General features: G+C 42.2%; 1 protein-coding gene across 1 annotated transcript; it reads right to left on the bottom strand.

Annotated features, from left to right (window-relative positions):
- Positions 1-444: 444 nt before the first annotated feature.
- On the bottom strand, positions 445-16384 carry EIF1AX (eukaryotic translation initiation factor 1A X-linked). The gene is made up of 7 exons (XM_066621666.1): positions 16213-16384; positions 11795-11878; positions 9456-9559; positions 5177-5227; positions 3764-3845; positions 3563-3654; positions 445-2836 (listed from the first exon to the last, which is right to left on the bottom strand). The coding sequence occupies exons 1-7, from the start codon at positions 16226-16228 to the stop codon at positions 2831-2833; spliced, it is 435 nt and encodes a 144-aa protein (XP_066477763.1). The 5' UTR covers positions 16229-16384; the 3' UTR covers positions 445-2830.
- Between the last annotated feature and the right edge of the window lie 1064 nt (positions 16385-17448).

Below are 17448 nucleotides of genomic sequence, written 5' to 3'. Positions count from 1 at the left end.
CAATTTAAGAGCTCCATATGAATAATTACTACAACAGAACTATTTCTCCCTTGGTTATTGATTATTTACTAATAGCTCACCTTTCTGCCACAACATGGAGCACTCAAAGCAGCTTACAAATAATGCCTCAGTAATATAGTCAATAAAAAATATAAATGCACTATAAATGCATCCAGAGCCAGACAAATTTCTGGCTTGCTACGGGGTAACCTAAATGAAGGCAACTAACTGGTCAATGGCCTACTGACTAAACATCAACCTGGCCTGAAGTTGACAAGGAGAGGGCTAACCAGCTGTCCCAGAGTAGTGGACACCAGCAGAGGATGGCCATGTACCATGGTCCTGCCAAATCTCCCTCAGAAATACAGCATGTGGAACAATCTGGGTGCCAGTAAGGAACAATTTATGCTTCAAAAAACCAATTTTATCAGCATCAGACACTGCTATTTTAACTGAGTTTTGTCTTTTTAATTAAGCCACCATTAACAACTTTTTAAGGTACATAGTTGTACAACTATACATGACCAGCATACTGCATTGTTACATGGCACCAACTTTTCCTTTTCTAAAATCAAAGGAAAATACAGTTCAATGTCTTAATTCATGCCCTTAAAAAAATCAAAGTAATTTTAGAAGTTCACACACACACTTTACATCTTCTGTAATGAAGGTAGAATTTACTTTCATCAAAGTGACCAGCAGTAGCAGCCTATAGAAAGTCTGAGTGTTTTAAAATAACCAGTTTCACACAGCTTGAGACACACAGAGATACAGTAGCTTGACAGCACGTGGGAAATTGCTTGGACATAAGATTCTCATGTTCACATCCATGCTCAGTCACAAAATGGGTAACTAATATGTAACATTAGTCACTTCTGTTCAATTTCATATTGTTGGGAAGATACACTTGTACAAAACCCTGAGGTGAACTCCTTGATGAGATCACCAAATACCACATTTGTAAGATACACAGATGTAAAAGGTCTCTGTTCACATTGGAAATAACTTCTCTGGATTACAACAGGCAGAAATGGGAGTTTAACTGAGAAGAAGAAATAGCTCATTAGTGTAGTACAGGATTTGTTCATAAGGTGGGCCAAAGTTTAATACCTAGTACCTATGCAGCTAAAAGTGATTTCATGTAGAGACTGCTACTATGTGTACATACAGTAATGCTACAAATGTACCGTTATCTGATTTGGTATCAGACAGCTCCTGAATCTTTTATTTTAGCATTAGTAGAAACACTACCTGTATGACATTGCCATTCCTATTGCTGTATTATGATGCTGCTAAAGAACATGCATTTATCCAAAGAGTTCCAAGCAAATGCTTACCCCCCATACTGCTGTCACACCAGTTTTAAGACTAAAAAGCCAATATACCCCACACCCAAGATATATGTAGTGTGCGATAAGCAGGCAGGCATTGGGAATTTACCACTTTCCTCCCTCCTTCATTTACAAAAGATAAAATTCATATTAACATCAATATTTATGTCATTTGATGTCAAATACTCATGAGGCAAGCAATATTAGAACTTTGGTATGTGTTAGCAGATCCTAGACTTCACAAGTGAACATAACGGAGGCTAAATCCATGGTATATTATATTGTGTGGCCGAATACCTTTCCATTTCTGATATTCTTGTTTTCTCTGTTAATTTTAGCAGTAAGACAGAATTTAAAAACAGAGTTCATATGTAAACAGCTACAGTCTGCATGTCATCCAAGAGTGTAAATTTACTTGATCAAAATAGAGAATGCAATATAATATTGAGACACAAACCCAGTCTAGAACATGTCAATATCCATAGGACTATGTTAGTCTTTATTGAACTTTAGGTGTACCACTTGCTCCCACTCAAACTGGAAACACTCATTCCACTAGTTTCTCTGATGTGTTAACTGAAGATGAAGATTTTCAAAATGTGACATTAATCTCATTTATATATTCCAATTTAGAATGTACAAAAGCCTTTCTCCTGTTGTACCTCAATGTATGGAATTTAAGATTAAAATAAAACTTTATTCTCTTTAAACATAAGGTATTTTTTTGTAATGTAAAAATATTCTAAGTATGTATAAACACAACTATTGAGCACTTATTTTGTAAGGGCAAAAAAAGTTTTAAAATGTTTAATTACAAGAGAACAGTGCAAGTCAAATTATTGAACAATTTGGTGCCACCCAGTGTTTAACTTCAGCATTACCATTACTAAATACAGAACAGCTGTTCAAACATACATAATTTTTAAAATTTATTTTATCTCCACTATGGTAAATTTGTGAAAGAGTAAATTTAATATCAAAACCAGTATAAAAATAACATGCAACTAAAATTTAAAGCAAATCCAAGTATTCTGAATTTTAAAGAAGACTTCCGCCCTTTCTATTATCAAAATTTTACAAGTTGACTTCAAGGTGAAGGTCACTAGAAAAAAAGACATTGCACTGTCAGATTGGGCGCTAATTTGAACTGAGTATTTAATCAAAATCCATGATAATTAAAGGGCAAGTAATTTTTATTTCAAAGCACAGGCTTATTTGATGAAAACAGATGACGCAAACATGGAAGTTCATAAGTGTATTTACACCCAGATGTAAAAGTCTAATTGGTAAAGAGACAAAAATAGCTGTAATAATTCATGTAACCTTTGCAAGTCCAACACCATCTGTTTCTTAAAGAAATATAAATACTTAAACACTGGGAAGGAGATTGGGTTGCTTTAACTACAAACATTGTGCAGTTTCAGTCTTCTTAAAGATGCGTATTTGAAACAAAATAATTCTTGAGGTGGAAAGCTGGAATGTATACCTTGTAGTTCCATTTAGATCTGTAAGTGAAGGAAGAGGTATATAAAAATATAATGCAATAACTGTGCTAACGTTACAATATTAAGACAATTAAGTTATTTAAGATAATGAGTACTATATAAACTAACTCAATACATGATGAACGTTTTTGGCTTTTCATTTTCCTGCACTGTTTTAACCTTAAAAAAATGCCACATAATAACTTTGTATGAAGTGTAATTCTCACTGAAATCATTTAAAAGTGCTTAATTTTGCCTTGACTATAAGATCTTTTGACAAGTTTCCATTTTTGCATCTGAAAAAAAGATTCATCTTTATATGACCCAACAAGTTTAATAATATTAATTTTTAGTAATTATGGATCCTGTACCCCAACATTTGCAGCATAAAGGCATATGTCCATGCAAAATAACAGATTACTGTTCTATTAGTTGGACAATTGGTAAAGTGGTAAAATCAAAAGCTTTCAAGTCAAAAGCAGCAAAGTTTTGATACAATGTCCCCTGAAGTAGACTAGTAGCCCATTAGATGTAGCCCAGCAGAACCTTTGCATGCAGAAGGCCTCAGACTCAATCCCTTGCATCTACAGATAAAGCAGAAAAAAATTCATTTCTGAAACCTTAGGAGAGGCACTGTCAATCAGTGTCAACAATACTGAGCCACATGTACAAGGGTCTGACCTAATGTAGGCAGCAGTGGATGCAGAACATTAAGTTGAATGCTTCCTTAGAAAAAAAACAACTTACATCATCAATATCTTCATCATCATCTCCAATATCATCAAACTGGATTTCATCATCATCACCAGGCCCAAATGTGTCAGTTTCATTAATTTTGGCTAAACAGGAGGTGAAATTAAGAGCACATTTAGCACACATTTTACAACTACATCTGCCTCCACCCATTTATTTCCAATGACCTGCAATCTGTCTTTGACAAATTCTCACCATGCTCTGGAAGTTCTCCATATGCCTTGAGACTTCTGGCTTCATCTGCATTGTACTTCAGGATGACATCAGCCTTGTTATCCTAAAGATTATTAAGTCATTGGAAAGTAATAAGAAAGTTTCTTCTTGCTAAAATATTACTATTTGGACTTTTAAAAGACTAATTGAGTTCTATGTACTGTTCTGAAAAAGGCAATCCATTGGCACCTGAATTGATTTATGATGATGTGCTTTTGCTGGCAAAAGTTTACTTAACCAGATGCATGCAGTCTCATGAATTATACTCACGCCTACAAAATGCAACAATAAACCAATAGCCTTCACCGTGCACAAAGTATCCTTAACTGCAACTATGTAACATGACTACACTTCTGAAATGTATACCCTAAAAATACCAGTACCAGATTTTTTATTATTAAAAGGCCTGGTATAACTAAGAAGCTAAGCTATGTACCAAATAGTTTGCAGATCAGTTCTGAATTATCATGAACTTACTACCCTATCATCTTATATATGGGGGAAAAACACAATACTGGCCTACCATACAGGGCTGCAACAATAATTACTAATACACTGAAACTTTTGACAATCAAAGGTAACTACTGTATATTAATGTTATGTATTTACCAACATAGTTGGATCAGAATTTGGTAATTTATTAGCTTAAATGCATCAAAGTTTGATCCCATGGCCCTCCCACCCTTAACATTTAAAGGTTGTAAGCAGAGAAGTCACTGCTATTGTTCCTGCTTTCCTACTGAATTCAGGGAGCTCTTATTCTCAGTCTATGCTCTGCACAGAGTCACACAGACTTACTAGTGCTTGGCTTAAAACTGAACCCTGTGCTTCAAAAGAGCATAGGGCACAAAAGGGCAAAGTAACACCAGAGAGTTCACTGGTGGAAAAGTAGTGGCTCCACCCTCAACAGCATGGCCGTGACCCTCTGCTGAAGTCACTGTCACTGCTTTGCCAAGTGGACAGTGGAGCTAGGACCTATTGAGCCTACCCTTGCCAAAAAGGAGTTAAGGGACAAAGAGCTTCAGGAGGGTGGGGAATGCTCCTTCCTTTTCCACAGCGCTTATCAGTCTAAGATGTAGGCATTCCATAACTTATTTTGAAAAACAAAGGTATCTTTATGTTGGCCTTTAAACAGACTGTACTCAAGACTGTACTTAATACTTTATAAAATTTACTAACTCCTTTCCCTTCTCTCCAAGACACCATCTAGGCCAAGAGCCAAGTGGGTTATAAAATATATCCAGAGAGAAGTGGAATCTGAGCTTTCATATTCACAACCTCTACAAAAAGGATATAGTTTAACAGTAATACATCGGTGACTTGAGAACAACAAATACATCATTGTTTGAGAACCTCCCGAATTGTCACAAGACAAAGGAAATAAAGAATATTTACCTGGTAGTCTCTTAATCCTACCAATATGATATCTGATGTATTTATCCAGACCTAGAATCCAAAAACAAAAGATTAAATCCTATAACTTCTAGCTTATTTCTCATTAGTGATCTAACATTAAGAATACCATGACATTTTTTGTACTTCAAAAAAGTGCACTATTTTCCATTCCAAACAGTGTCTGTTCATAACTCTTGGAAAATTTTACATACCATAGGGACACTGGGACAGCTTAGTTGCAACTAACAGCAGCAGTGATGTGAGTGAAATGCAACTGTATGTTGGAGACCCTTTATAATGAACAGAGAAAGAGGAGGGTGACAGGGGCTAGCAGGGGGAGCATGAGAAAATATATCTGCTGGAAATACTCCAGTACATTTTACTGTAATTCAGTAAAACATAGTAGTGGCAGTAATAATAACAATAATTTACAAGACGTTTTTGCAATCTACACAGTTGGACCAGGACGGGGTCCAGGAGTGGACAAACCAAAAAGAGGCAAGAGGCTTACAACTAGTGGCAAAAATGGGTTGGAGTGAGGTGACAGCAAAAGAGTAGTAAGCCTCTGAAAGGATGGTTCAGTAAGTTTTATTGAAGTGGACCTTGAGGCAGGATGTGGAAAAGAGAAGGAAAGAGTTTCAAAGGCAGACAGAGGCAGACTATTTCAAGAACAGAAATAGCTCTGCAGAAAGCCTGTAGAGAAGAACAGAAGCAAGAAAGGCGTAAGTGACATTGGAGATGATACATGGAAGCAGAAAAAGTGTAGAAGTTCTTAGCATAAAAGTCAATCACAGAAGCCACAAAAAGAAAAGTAATCACCTTAGAGAGCAAAGATAACAATGAGAAACCTATATAGGGATCTGGAGTTGCCATCAACAAGGGAGACAGAGAAAGCAGTGAGGAAGATAAGTGACCCGAAAAAGGAAAGCACTCTGAAAGACCTGTGATAAGAATTTCAGGGCAACAGAATTGGCAGCATCAAAAGCGCCTGTCATTTCAATGAGAAGGAAACATTGGATTTGGTCATAAGAAGACTGCTTTAAAATGTGGTAAGAGCTATTAATAGTGTAGTGGAAGGACAATGAAGGAACTGCATAGTTGTGAAATGAATATGCTTGAAAATGAAGTATAGCAAACACAGGAGGAGTACAAGATGACATGGAGGCGAAGTCAGGAGATAGCATTAATTCAGAGGTTTTCAAACTCACAAGAGTTTGAGCTGCTTATGTTCTTGAGGGGGCGGGGGGAGGCAATGGGGCAGGGGCAGGCAGCAGTATGATCTCTGGGGGGCTGCAGGGACTTGGCTGCACGTACCTGAGCCTCCTGCAGCCTCCTGGGGTGCAGGGAGCCCTGCACGACCTTCTGCAGGGCTCCCCGCAGCTTCAGAAGTGAAAGTGGAGTGATCACGCTCCACTTCCACTTCAGCGGAGGCGGGGCACAATCGCTCCACTTTCGCTTTCAAAGCTACAAGGAGCCCTGCAGAAGGTCGTGCAGGGCTCCCTACACCCCCAGGAGGCTGCAGGAGGCTCAAGTACGTGCAGCCAAGCCCCTGCAGCCCCATGAGCGGCAAAATCCTGGGGATCGCACCACTGCCTCCTCCCTGCCTTCAGGCTGCCCCTGCCCCTTAAGGTGAAAGTGGCCAGGGCCCACAGGCTAGGGAGTTGCGACGCCCCAGTTCGAAAAGCCCTGCCTTAATCTATCATGAAATTAGACTGCCTCTCCTCCTCAGTCTGAAGTAAGAAATGAAAAGAGTAGAGCAAGGTACATGAAAATTCACACTAGATCCTGTTAATCTTTCTTGATAAAATGACAAAATCTTCAGCAGCAGAAGAGCAAGCAAGGAAGAATTAGAACAGCAGATAGTCTTGAGCTATGGAGTATGTAGAGGCATATTTAGGAAAAACAAAAGCAAAGTTGAAGTAGAGGAATATGAGCTCGTAGTGAGAAGTCAGCAGGACATTTTCAATTTCTAATGATGTTCAGTAGGGAATAAGGGTGAGAACAGATATGGTGGTATCAGCCGAGGTTGTGTGCTGAAAAGTTGAGCAAGTTTATCTATAATAAAGAAATGCTAGGACACATTTCCTACAATTGCCCTGGTCCGACAATAACCAGACATCACCTCTATTTTGCAAAGATACGACTCAAGAGATGGTCAGTGGAACACACTGACTCCATAGTCCACACATAAACAGTCTTAAATTGACTAGTCAGCCTCAGTTCCATTACTCATCCTAGCAGGTCACTGAAGCTGTTAGAACCAGGGTGCCCATCATAAGGCCGGGTATGGCCCCTGGAAGCAATTTCTCCAGGCCCCATTATAATTGGGTTCTGCCAGCATGACAATCAGGCTCTCTCATATTTTGAAATTATGAACAAGATTTGCACATTTTCTCTTCTGTAATTTGAAGCTAATGAGTGTTTATGTGAAAACAAGGTCATCATCTGCTTAATGATGTCACTTGTGGCCACATTTCTGATCTATCACAGCAAAAAACCCCACCATCAGGCTACCACAGCTTGCTGACACAATAAGGTTACTCTTATGACACAAAGCCATCTCCTAGGAGCTTTCAGACCCAGGAAAACAAGTTAACAAAGCAAAAGAAGGTTCTCCAGTTCTAGCCATCCTCACCAGCTCCAGAGCTAAAATCAATCAAGGAGGCACACCAATCAGCCAATGGACTTCCTGAACTTGCTACCACACCCTCAAACAGCAAAAAAAAACACCCTATAAAACCAGTGTCAGTAGACCCTAATGTTCTCTCTTACTTTCTCCTGCCTTCCTGTTCGTTCAGTTGAAGCTGCACCCACAAACTAGAAGTCACTTCTGGTCACTTCAGCGGGACATTCTGGGGCCCACAGAGGCCAATGGAATGAGTTGCAGGCCCAGAACAACCCACAATTAGCTTCTGGGGGCTCCAAAGAAGGTAACGTGTTGCACCCAGCACATGGGTTTGCAACCCACAATTTGAGAAACACTGTTAGTCTGTTGTGTCTTTGACCCAGTGATCCTACATGAAGCTGCCACCACTCAGAATTTATTTCACTCCTCTTTCTATTTCCACCCTTTCCTCTGCTCCTCTGCCTGAGTGCAACTGAAGTGAAGGACCTGCATAAGCTGGACAGCAAACCTTCATGTGCCACATCACTGAACGTTCCTTTTCCCTGCGAAAGCTGTTCTAGCTCTTGCCTTGCTTCTTTTCCTCCACTGCAGGAGGAAAACTTTTTGTTCTCTGGAGCCCGTTCATGTTGGCAACCTTCAGTCTCGAAAGACTATGGTATCGCGCTCTGAAAGGTGGTTCTGGAACAGCGTCTAGTGTGGCTGAATAGGCCAATTCGGGAGTGACAATCCCTTCCACACTGGGAGCAAGTGCAGTCTGTCCCTGGTCTGTCTCCCTGGCTATGGGCCTTCCTTCTTTGCCTCTTAGCCTCAGACTGTTGGCCAAGTGTCTCTTCAAACTGGGAAAGGCCATGCTGCACAGCCTGTTTCCAAGCAGGCCGCTCAGAGGCCAGGAGCCTGTTACACTCCTAAGAATTATAGCAGAGACCCAAAGAGTTTTGTTTATGTGACTTCTACCTATTGATGTTTACTACATTAGAATGTAAAACTTGATAAATAATGAAAATAAAACCATTCCTTGTTAAACATAACATTTTCAGTGCCTGTTCCACAATGCTTGCAAAATACATGCACACACCAGCTAAATATGTTGTGCATCTGCTTCAGCATCTGCTGTAGGGACCCAGATGAGCTAGAAATGAGCATAAGGAAGGATGGCATGGCCTTTCAAAGGCAATTGCCAGGCTGTTCAGCGCTTGTGTGCCTGCACAATACAGCACCATACTAAGCTCTGCAGGAATTGCTGTGAGCGACTGGCAGCCAAAGGAAGATTGGGAGTTTAGCACCAAGGGGGTACCAGATGAATGAATGAGCCAACAGAGGTGGGGCAATGATGGGGATTTAAGGGTAACCATCTGGAAATACAGCAGGCCCTCCTTAACCATGGGTTCACCATTCATGGATTTGAATCAATGCAGGTGCCAACCCTTGCAGTGCTTTGTTCTGATTTCCCTTTCTCAATTATTACTAAGTCAGTCTTTTTTGGCTACACTTTTCCCCCTAACTTCTTTGGCCTTCCCTGCCAAACCACAGGGCTGTGCTATTGGCCACTACACAGGACCCCCCTCACACAAATCGGTTTTCCTCCAGGTGTGCATGTGCCATATGTTTAAATGCACACCCATAACAGTACACATTAGACTAGCTTGAACATACCTTTTTTCTCAATTTCCCTCTGATATGACATAACCTCTTTACACCATCAAAACACAATGCTTCCAGTCTGCCATTTCCCAACATCTTGATAACTTGAGCATACTCTGAAAGAAATTATGTAGCAGTTCAATCATAAAAGTTGTACAGAAGAACAATAGGTACTTGTTTAATTTTGGCTTATGTTTTGCTTAAAGGTGTTTTGAGTTATTCAAAACAACCAGAAGCAAAACCTTCGGTTTTTAACATACACTTGTTGAATTTCACACAACAAATAATACTGATGACAAAAATGTAACAATGTAAGATGCCAGCGCCCAGCGCAACAGCATTTATATATTTACCAAATAACCCATCTGTCAAGTCTGAGTAAGCCAGCTAGATCATTCAGCAACTTCAGATACATTTTGGGGCTCAGTGCCTTTTTCCTCATTTGTAACAAAATGGAGGCTGATTTACGATCAAGATGAGACTCCAGGAGCAGTAGGCAAAGTATCAAGCCAGAGCCATTTGGACACTTCTACTACTTTACTCAGTTATGGCCCTACCTATTTCAACTAGATAAATTGCCTGTGAAAAATCTCATTAGTGAACTTATAGCATATCCTAAATTCTGTTCAGCAAATGCACTCAAGGTGGGTATACAAAAATAACTATAATATTTCAAAAACATTTACAGTATATAAAAACAAAGTGAAAAGAAGAGTAATATCAGAAGGAGTAATATCACCACAGTAAATTAATGTGGCAGTGCAGGCAGCTGTAACAACTGCATCATACAAGCTACCTGAAAATCAGAGATGTCTGACAGAACCAGACTGTCACTCGGTCTTGGAAGCTATACAGCAATATCTCATGTAGTACATTCTGTCAATCTGAATGGAAGATTACAGTCAAGGCTACATGCACTTTATCAGGAAACAAGCACACAGCTTGAGGCTACTTCTGGACCCAGCCCTGCAAAGATGTCCAGGAGTGTCTATTCAGTACCAGGCAATTCACCAGCAGCAGCTCTATCTAGAGAAGACAAATCAAGGCTCACAGCCCAATCCTAACCAACTTTCCAGTGCCGATGCAACCACAATGCAAACCTGAGGCAAGGGAATAAACATTCCTGTACCTTCAGGAGGTCTGCATGACTACCTTCCCGTTACAGGATGCAGCGCACATCTCACTGGCATGGTTGCATCAGTGCTGGAAAGTTGCTTAGGACTGGGCCATCAGTCACCTATGTGCAGCTTTACCTGCCATATAGTAAAGCACTCTATGTAGGGCTGCTGCTGAAAACAATTTGGAAACTTCAACTGCTGTAAAATGTTGTCACTAGAGTGATCACCAGTGTGAAACATCACACAAGATTTGAACCAACTACAATGGCTATCAATTTGTTTCTGGGATCAGTTCAAAGTCCTGGTTATTACCTTTAGGGTGCAATCCTAACCCATTATGTCAGTGCTTTCCAGCACTGGCATAGCGGTGCCAATGGGACATGTGCTGCATCCTGCAGTTGGGTGTCACTCACGGAGGCCTCCTCAAAGTAAGGGAATGTTTGTTCCCTTACCTTACAGCTGCATTGCCCTTATGTCAATGCTGGAAAGCACTAACATAAGGGGTTAGGATTGCGCCCTCAAAGCTCTGTGCAGCCTAGGACCAAGTACAGGTATCCGATGGCGTTCACAGAATGTATTCCTGTTAAGTGACACATATCTGTAATCGCTAGGATCACCTATGCCCATACATACTATCCAAATCCTAAAATCAATATCTCAGCCCCTGCTCTTTGGCTCACCACTATTACAAATTGTTGGGGGAACATGACCTCTTCTGTGGGGGTGTTACACTTGTGGAATACACCTCAAGCAGGGGTCTGGCAGGTCCCCACACTGAACATTTTTAAGGGTGTAATCCTAACCCCTTACGTCAGTGCTTTCCGGCACTGACATAAGGGCAATGCAGCTCTGAGGTAAGGGAACAAACATTCCCTTACTTTCAGGAGGCCTCTGTGAGTGACACCCAACTGCAGGATACAGCACATGTCCCATTGGCACTGCTATGCCAGTGCAGGAAAGCACTGACATAAGGGGTTTGGATTGCGACCTAAATGGGTCTTTAATAAGCCGTCATGTGTCACAGAAGAGCATTCAAGAGAAAGAACAAGAATAGCAACTGACAGAAGCTGGTCACCAGGGGCCAGGAGCTGAAGTTAGTTCTGCCTGCAGAGGCACAGAGAAAAGAAAAAAAGCATTCTTGCACACTTACAGAGACATGAACTCCAGGGTAAATGCTTAAAGTCAGGACCACTTTATACATAAAATGGAAGAACACAAAATGATTTCTCTTACCTTGCCCATCTTCTTTGAATACCAATTCTCTTTTTTCGGATTCATTCTCATTCTTACCTCGTCTTCTGTTTTTACCTCCCTTACCTAAATTATGAGAAAATGAGAACAGTTAATCAAATTGTGAAATCTTGCATACAAACCAGTATTAAGAAATAAGGAGCATATTTCCAAACACTTCAAAGTACAGGCAGGCAGGCCTCCATATCCACAGATTCGGGGGCACCCCTGCACCCATTCCCCCCACCTTTGTTTGTGCAACTCTTGCTAAACTGAAACGTGGCGTGCGGGCAATCAGCCAGCACATCGATTTTCAGTTTAACAAGAATTTCATTTGATTTGTGCTGACAGCCCGACACCGTGCAGGACGTTTGGCATTTGCCAGAGAACACCAAGATTGGCAACCTCGCCACTGGCGCCCTGTGCTCTTCACAGATGAAAGTAGGTTCACACTGAGCACATGTGACAGACGTGACAGAGTCTGGAGACGGCAGGGAGAACGTTCTGCTGCCTGCAACATCCTCCAGCATGACCGGTTTGGTAGTGGGTCAGTAATGGTGTGGGATGGCATTTCTTTGGGGGGGCGCACAGCCCTCCATGTGCTCGCCAGAGGTAGCCTGACTGCCATTAGGTACAGAGATGAGATCCTCAGACCCCTTGTGAGACCATATGCTGGCGCGGTTGGCCCTGGGTTCCTCCTAATGCAGGACAATGCTAGACCTCACGTGGCTGGAGTGCGTCAGCAGTTCCTGCAACATGAAGGCATTGATGCTATTGACTGGCCCGCCCGTTCCCCAGACCTGAATCCAATTGAGCACATCTGGGACATCATGTCGCGCTCCATCCACCAGCGTCACGTTGCACCACAGACTGTCCAGGAGTTGGCCGATGCTTTAGTACAGGTCTGGGAGGCGATCCCTCAGGAGACTATCCGCCACCTCATCAGGAGCATGCCCAGGCGTTGTAGGGAGGTCATACAGGCACATGGAGGCCACACGCATTACTGAGCCTCATTTTGACTTGCTGTATGGACATTACATCGAAGTTGGATCAGCCTGTAGTGTGTTTTTCCACTTCAATTTTGAGTATGACACCAAACCCAGACCTCCATGGGTTGATAAATGTGATTTCCATTGATGATTGTTGTGATTTTGTTGTCAGCACATTCAACTATGTCAGGAACAAAGTATTTAATAGGCATATTTCGTTCATTCAGATCTCTGATGTGTTGTTTAAGTGTTCCCTTTATTGTTTTGAGCAGTGTATTTTTCACATTTTGTACTATATTATTTTTTTCCTTCCTCCAAGAACTCAGGGTGGTTCCTCCCTCCTCCCCTTTTGTCCTAAAAACAATCCTGTGAGATAGGTGAGGTTGACAGATGACTGGGTCAAGGTCACATAGGAAGCTTAATGGCAGGTATTTAAACCTGGATCTAAGTCCAGCTCCCAAACCACTACACCAACCTTTTTTTAAAAAGTCAGTTTAGGTTGATTCCAGATTCCAGAGACACACCAACTGCTAAAACTAACAGTACCTGCTATGAACAATTTCACTAAAACAGGTAGAACATCCAACACAATTAAATAAAAGCATTTATGTTATGACTCTAAAGATTATTTGTTTTGTTTAGATTTGTATACAAACTTTCTTTCCCCAAAGTTCATATTTTCTGGCTGGCTGTTAACAAAGTTAGCTAGAATATTTTAAGTTTTCAACAGATAAAGTCGCACACTAATTTAGTACACATCAAAAGTACACATAAATATACACATAAAAAGTACACATAAATGTGCAGCGGCAGTAAAGAAGGCTAATTCTATGCTTGGGATCATTAGAAAAGGTATTGAGAACAAAACGGCTAATATTAAAATGCTGTTGTACAAATCAATGGTAAGGCCACACCTGGAGTATTGTGTCCAGTCCTGGTTGCCACATCTCAAAAAGGATATAGTGGAAATGGAAAAGGTGCAAAAGAGAGCAACTAAGATGATTGCTGGGCTGGGGCACCTTCCTTATGAAGAAAAGCTACGGCGTTTGGGCCTCTTCAGCCTAGAAAAGAGACGCCTGAGGGGGGACATGATTGAGACATACAAAACTATGCAGGGGATGGACAGAGTGGATAGAGAGATGCTCTTTACACTCTCACAGAACACCAGAACAAGGGGATATTCACTAAAATTGAGTGTTGGGAGAGTTAGGACAGACAAAAGAAAATATTTCTTTACTCAGCGTGTGGTTGCTCTGTGGAACTCCTTGCCACAGGATGTGATGACGGCATCTGGCCTGGATGCCTTTAAAAGGGGATTGGACAAGTTTCTGGAGGAAAAATCCATTATGGGTTACAAGCCATGATGTGTATGTGCAACCTCCTGATTTTAGAAATGGGCTATGTCAGAATGCCAGATGCAAGGGAGGGCACCAGGATGCAGGTCTCTTGTTATCTGGTGTGCTCCCTGGGGTGTTTGTTGGGCCGCTGGACTAGATGGGCCTATGGCCTGATCCAGTGGGGCTGTTCTTATGTTCATGGTGGGCACTGGATCCAGCCTGCAGGCGAGTGTTAGGCGCCTGCTATTCTAGATGCTAATGGAACACACACTTCCAAGTTCAGAATTTAACGTTCTTTAACTCATCATGTAATACTACCCATTACAGAGTAGATGAGCCGAGACAAACAGGATGATATACCCATTCAACACGTTGCCAAATTGGCAAGGACACGGGGTTTCAACACTAAGAGAAACACCAGGAACCATCTCTACAGGAAATGACTTTTCAATTTAAATCCCCCCCTCATGTTTGTTTTACTCTGCTAATCACAGAAATGACCAAAACAAGCCAATAATGTACAGGCTACAGCAAGCAAGTGTTGGCAATGAAGTGTCACAGTAGCTTCAACATAACATACATTTGCTACAAAGTGTTTCAATCACACCACCAGGATAGTTTATGACACAAGGAATCAAAGGAGAAGTAGAAAAGACTTAGAAGAACATGCTCTTGGTCACCAACACCCTATCGATGGGGGTGGTTTTCTCTTTTATTAAAATTGCATAAAACCATAATGTACCACATTTTTGTGTTCAGGATTCTTTCCTGAAATTTTAAAACAGATTTACTTTTCCAGTTAGATATAATGCTGTGGCTGAAGCTGCTGACACTGTATCAGCTACCTAGTATTACTAAAAATGTCCGTATACCACTTTTCAACAGCAATAGTTCGCAAAGCGGTTTACGTAGTAAATGTAGTAAACGTAGTAAAATAAACGTAGTAAAATAAAGTAAACGTAGTAAAATAAAATACATGATTCCCTTTCCCCAAAGGGCTCATGGTCTACTACATTTTTTAAAAGAAGTTATACACAATTTTATATTTAAAGCAATTATATAAGCAATTTATCAAAATGCACCCTCCCCTTGGGGAAGGTGCATTATATTATATATATATTCCCAACCCCCCCTCCAAAATTTCTTGATTAGAATAGCAAATTGTGGTGTTACGTGTTTTTATTTCAAGGGTACATTTTAATAAATAAATAAAAATTTCATTATAAATTTTAATCTATAAATATATATATATAGAGAGAGAGATCTATAGTATAATAATAATAACAATAATAATAACAATAATATAGTACAGATCTATATTATTATTATGATAGATCCATAGATCTATAGATAAATAGATAGATCCCAAAAAACCCACACCTATTTAGCAGGCCCCTGTCAGGACCAAGGTGCTAAGAGTTTCTGAGATGCATGTTGACTTGTGGGGGAAGAAGCCCTCTGAATCCATTGAGACTGCTCTAGAGCAGTGGTTCTCAGATGTTTAGCACCGGGACCCACTTTTTTATGAATGAGAATCTGTCAGGACCCACCGGAAGTGGTCTTATGACCAGAAGTAACATTATCAAGCAGGCGATTTAACAATCCTAGGCTGCAATCCTGCCCACACTTACCCAGGAATGAGTCTCATTTACCATCATTGTAAAAAGCAAATACATAGTAGCCTGTTAAAAGAACAGGTCTGTAACATTTCCACAGATGCAGTCACCTACCAGGGTAGCATCAAGTCTAATATATTAAAATAAAATATTGAAATGGAGACCCACTTGAAATGGGCTCGCGACCGACCTAGTGTGTCCCGACCCACAGTTTGAGAAACAGTGCTCTAGAGTAAAGGAGCATGAGTGGGCTGTGAATGGCGAAGAGACGGGGGGAGGGAGAGAGGAACGGAAGAGAGCGCCCCGCAAGTGCAGCAGGCCTGCACTTGCACCACCCCACGGGGGGAAGGGCCCGCAGGAGACCCAGAGGAGACCCACAGCCCGAGCCACCGCCGGCCAGGCCGAGGGGCGCCCTCGGCGTCACTGAGCGAGGGGAAGGCGCCTGCTGGTGCCGCGCGAGAGGGGGGCGGCGGCCTCACCTTTATTCTTCGGCATGGCGGCGGCTGTTGCTGAGGGCGGGGGCGGCCGAGGAAGAAGGGGGGAGACACCGAAGAAGCCTCTTCTGGAAGGGAAAAGAGCGTGACGGTGACGCGCGTCTCGCGACAACAGCCCACGAGCCGGAAAGCCCTGCAACGCCTGCTCCGCCGGGCCGCTCCCGGCACGCACCGCGGCCGCGCAGGGCTCCGCGCTCGCAAGCCCCGCAGCGCCACCTGGCGGTGGGAGGAGTGGCGCGCGCCCCTTTCGCCTTCAGGCCTGGAAAAGCACCACTGCTGTGTGAGGCACCCAAGCACCCGCAGCCCACTGTGCACCAGGGATGTGTGGTGGGTGGGGAGGCAGGTGAGGCAGAATCCTTCTCACCAGGATTCTCACCAGAATCCTTCAAAAAGCGCCGCTGCCTTGTGAGGCACCCAAGCACCCACAACCCACGTGCAGAGCAAGGAGGGAGGGAGTGCAGAGTGTGTGGGTTGTGGGAAGGACTCCCCTGGCGAGGCACTGTCTCACCTGCCTCCACACCCACCACACATCCCTGCCCAGGTCTACCCACCTGCCTGGCAATGGCAGCTCAACCCCGAAATACAGAAATTCAAACACACTCCCAAGTCTAAAATCTTTTTAAATAAAGAAAACCCTTACAGAACATTAGCATCATCCTATTTAGGCTCACACTAAAGTGTCCTGTGTGCGTCAAAACGTCCTTCTGTCGCACTTGTAGTCCCACAGCTGTGTCCCTATATGCTCCTGCATGGCAAGCAGATCCACACACCAAAGAGCTGCTGTTGCAGGCCAGTTTCCTCCCAGACTTGACACTGTGTTAAGGAGTGTCACATATGCATTCCTTGGCCCAGCACATACGGCTTGCAGTAATATCCGCTGCCACTGCCACACACCTCCAGCATCCCACGTGGGCTACGAGTCCAAGTGAGGTTAGAAAATGTAAGATCCCAGAAAATTTCTGGGATCCTCCTTTGGCTCTGGGCCCTTTTTTTGATCCTGGGCCTGGATACATGTCATGGGCCCTGTTCATAGGACCCCATTACTGCACCATGTTTGTTCAGCAAGAGGTCTGTGCATCCTGTTACCAAGAGGGAACTAACACCTCTACTTATACTAGAACAATACCGGTGCTTCGCTATGGTATTTAACTACTTTAAATCCATTTTGACTACAATAAACTCCTTTGTTTGCAATGAGCCATTGAAACTTAGCACAGCTGC

Source organism: Tiliqua scincoides, chromosome 3, assembly GCF_035046505.1.
Source record: "Tiliqua scincoides isolate rTilSci1 chromosome 3, rTilSci1.hap2, whole genome shotgun sequence".
Lineage (NCBI taxonomy): Eukaryota > Metazoa > Chordata > Lepidosauria > Squamata > Scincidae > Tiliqua > Tiliqua scincoides.
Note: the sequence above shows the minus strand (reverse complement) of the source record. Positions and strands in the feature narration are given on the sequence as shown.

Excerpts from the sequence above, each read along its gene's own strand:
- EIF1AX (XM_066621666.1), bottom strand. Across the intron at positions 9,560-11,794 it reads ATTCAAAGAAGATGGGCAAG|AGTATGCTCAAGTTATCAAG; the intron begins GTAAGAGAAATC and ends AATTTCTTTCAG. Across the intron at positions 5,228-9,455 it reads GAGGGAAATTGAGAAAAAAG|GTCTGGATAAATACATCAGA; the intron begins GTATGTTCAAGC and ends TTTGGATTCTAG.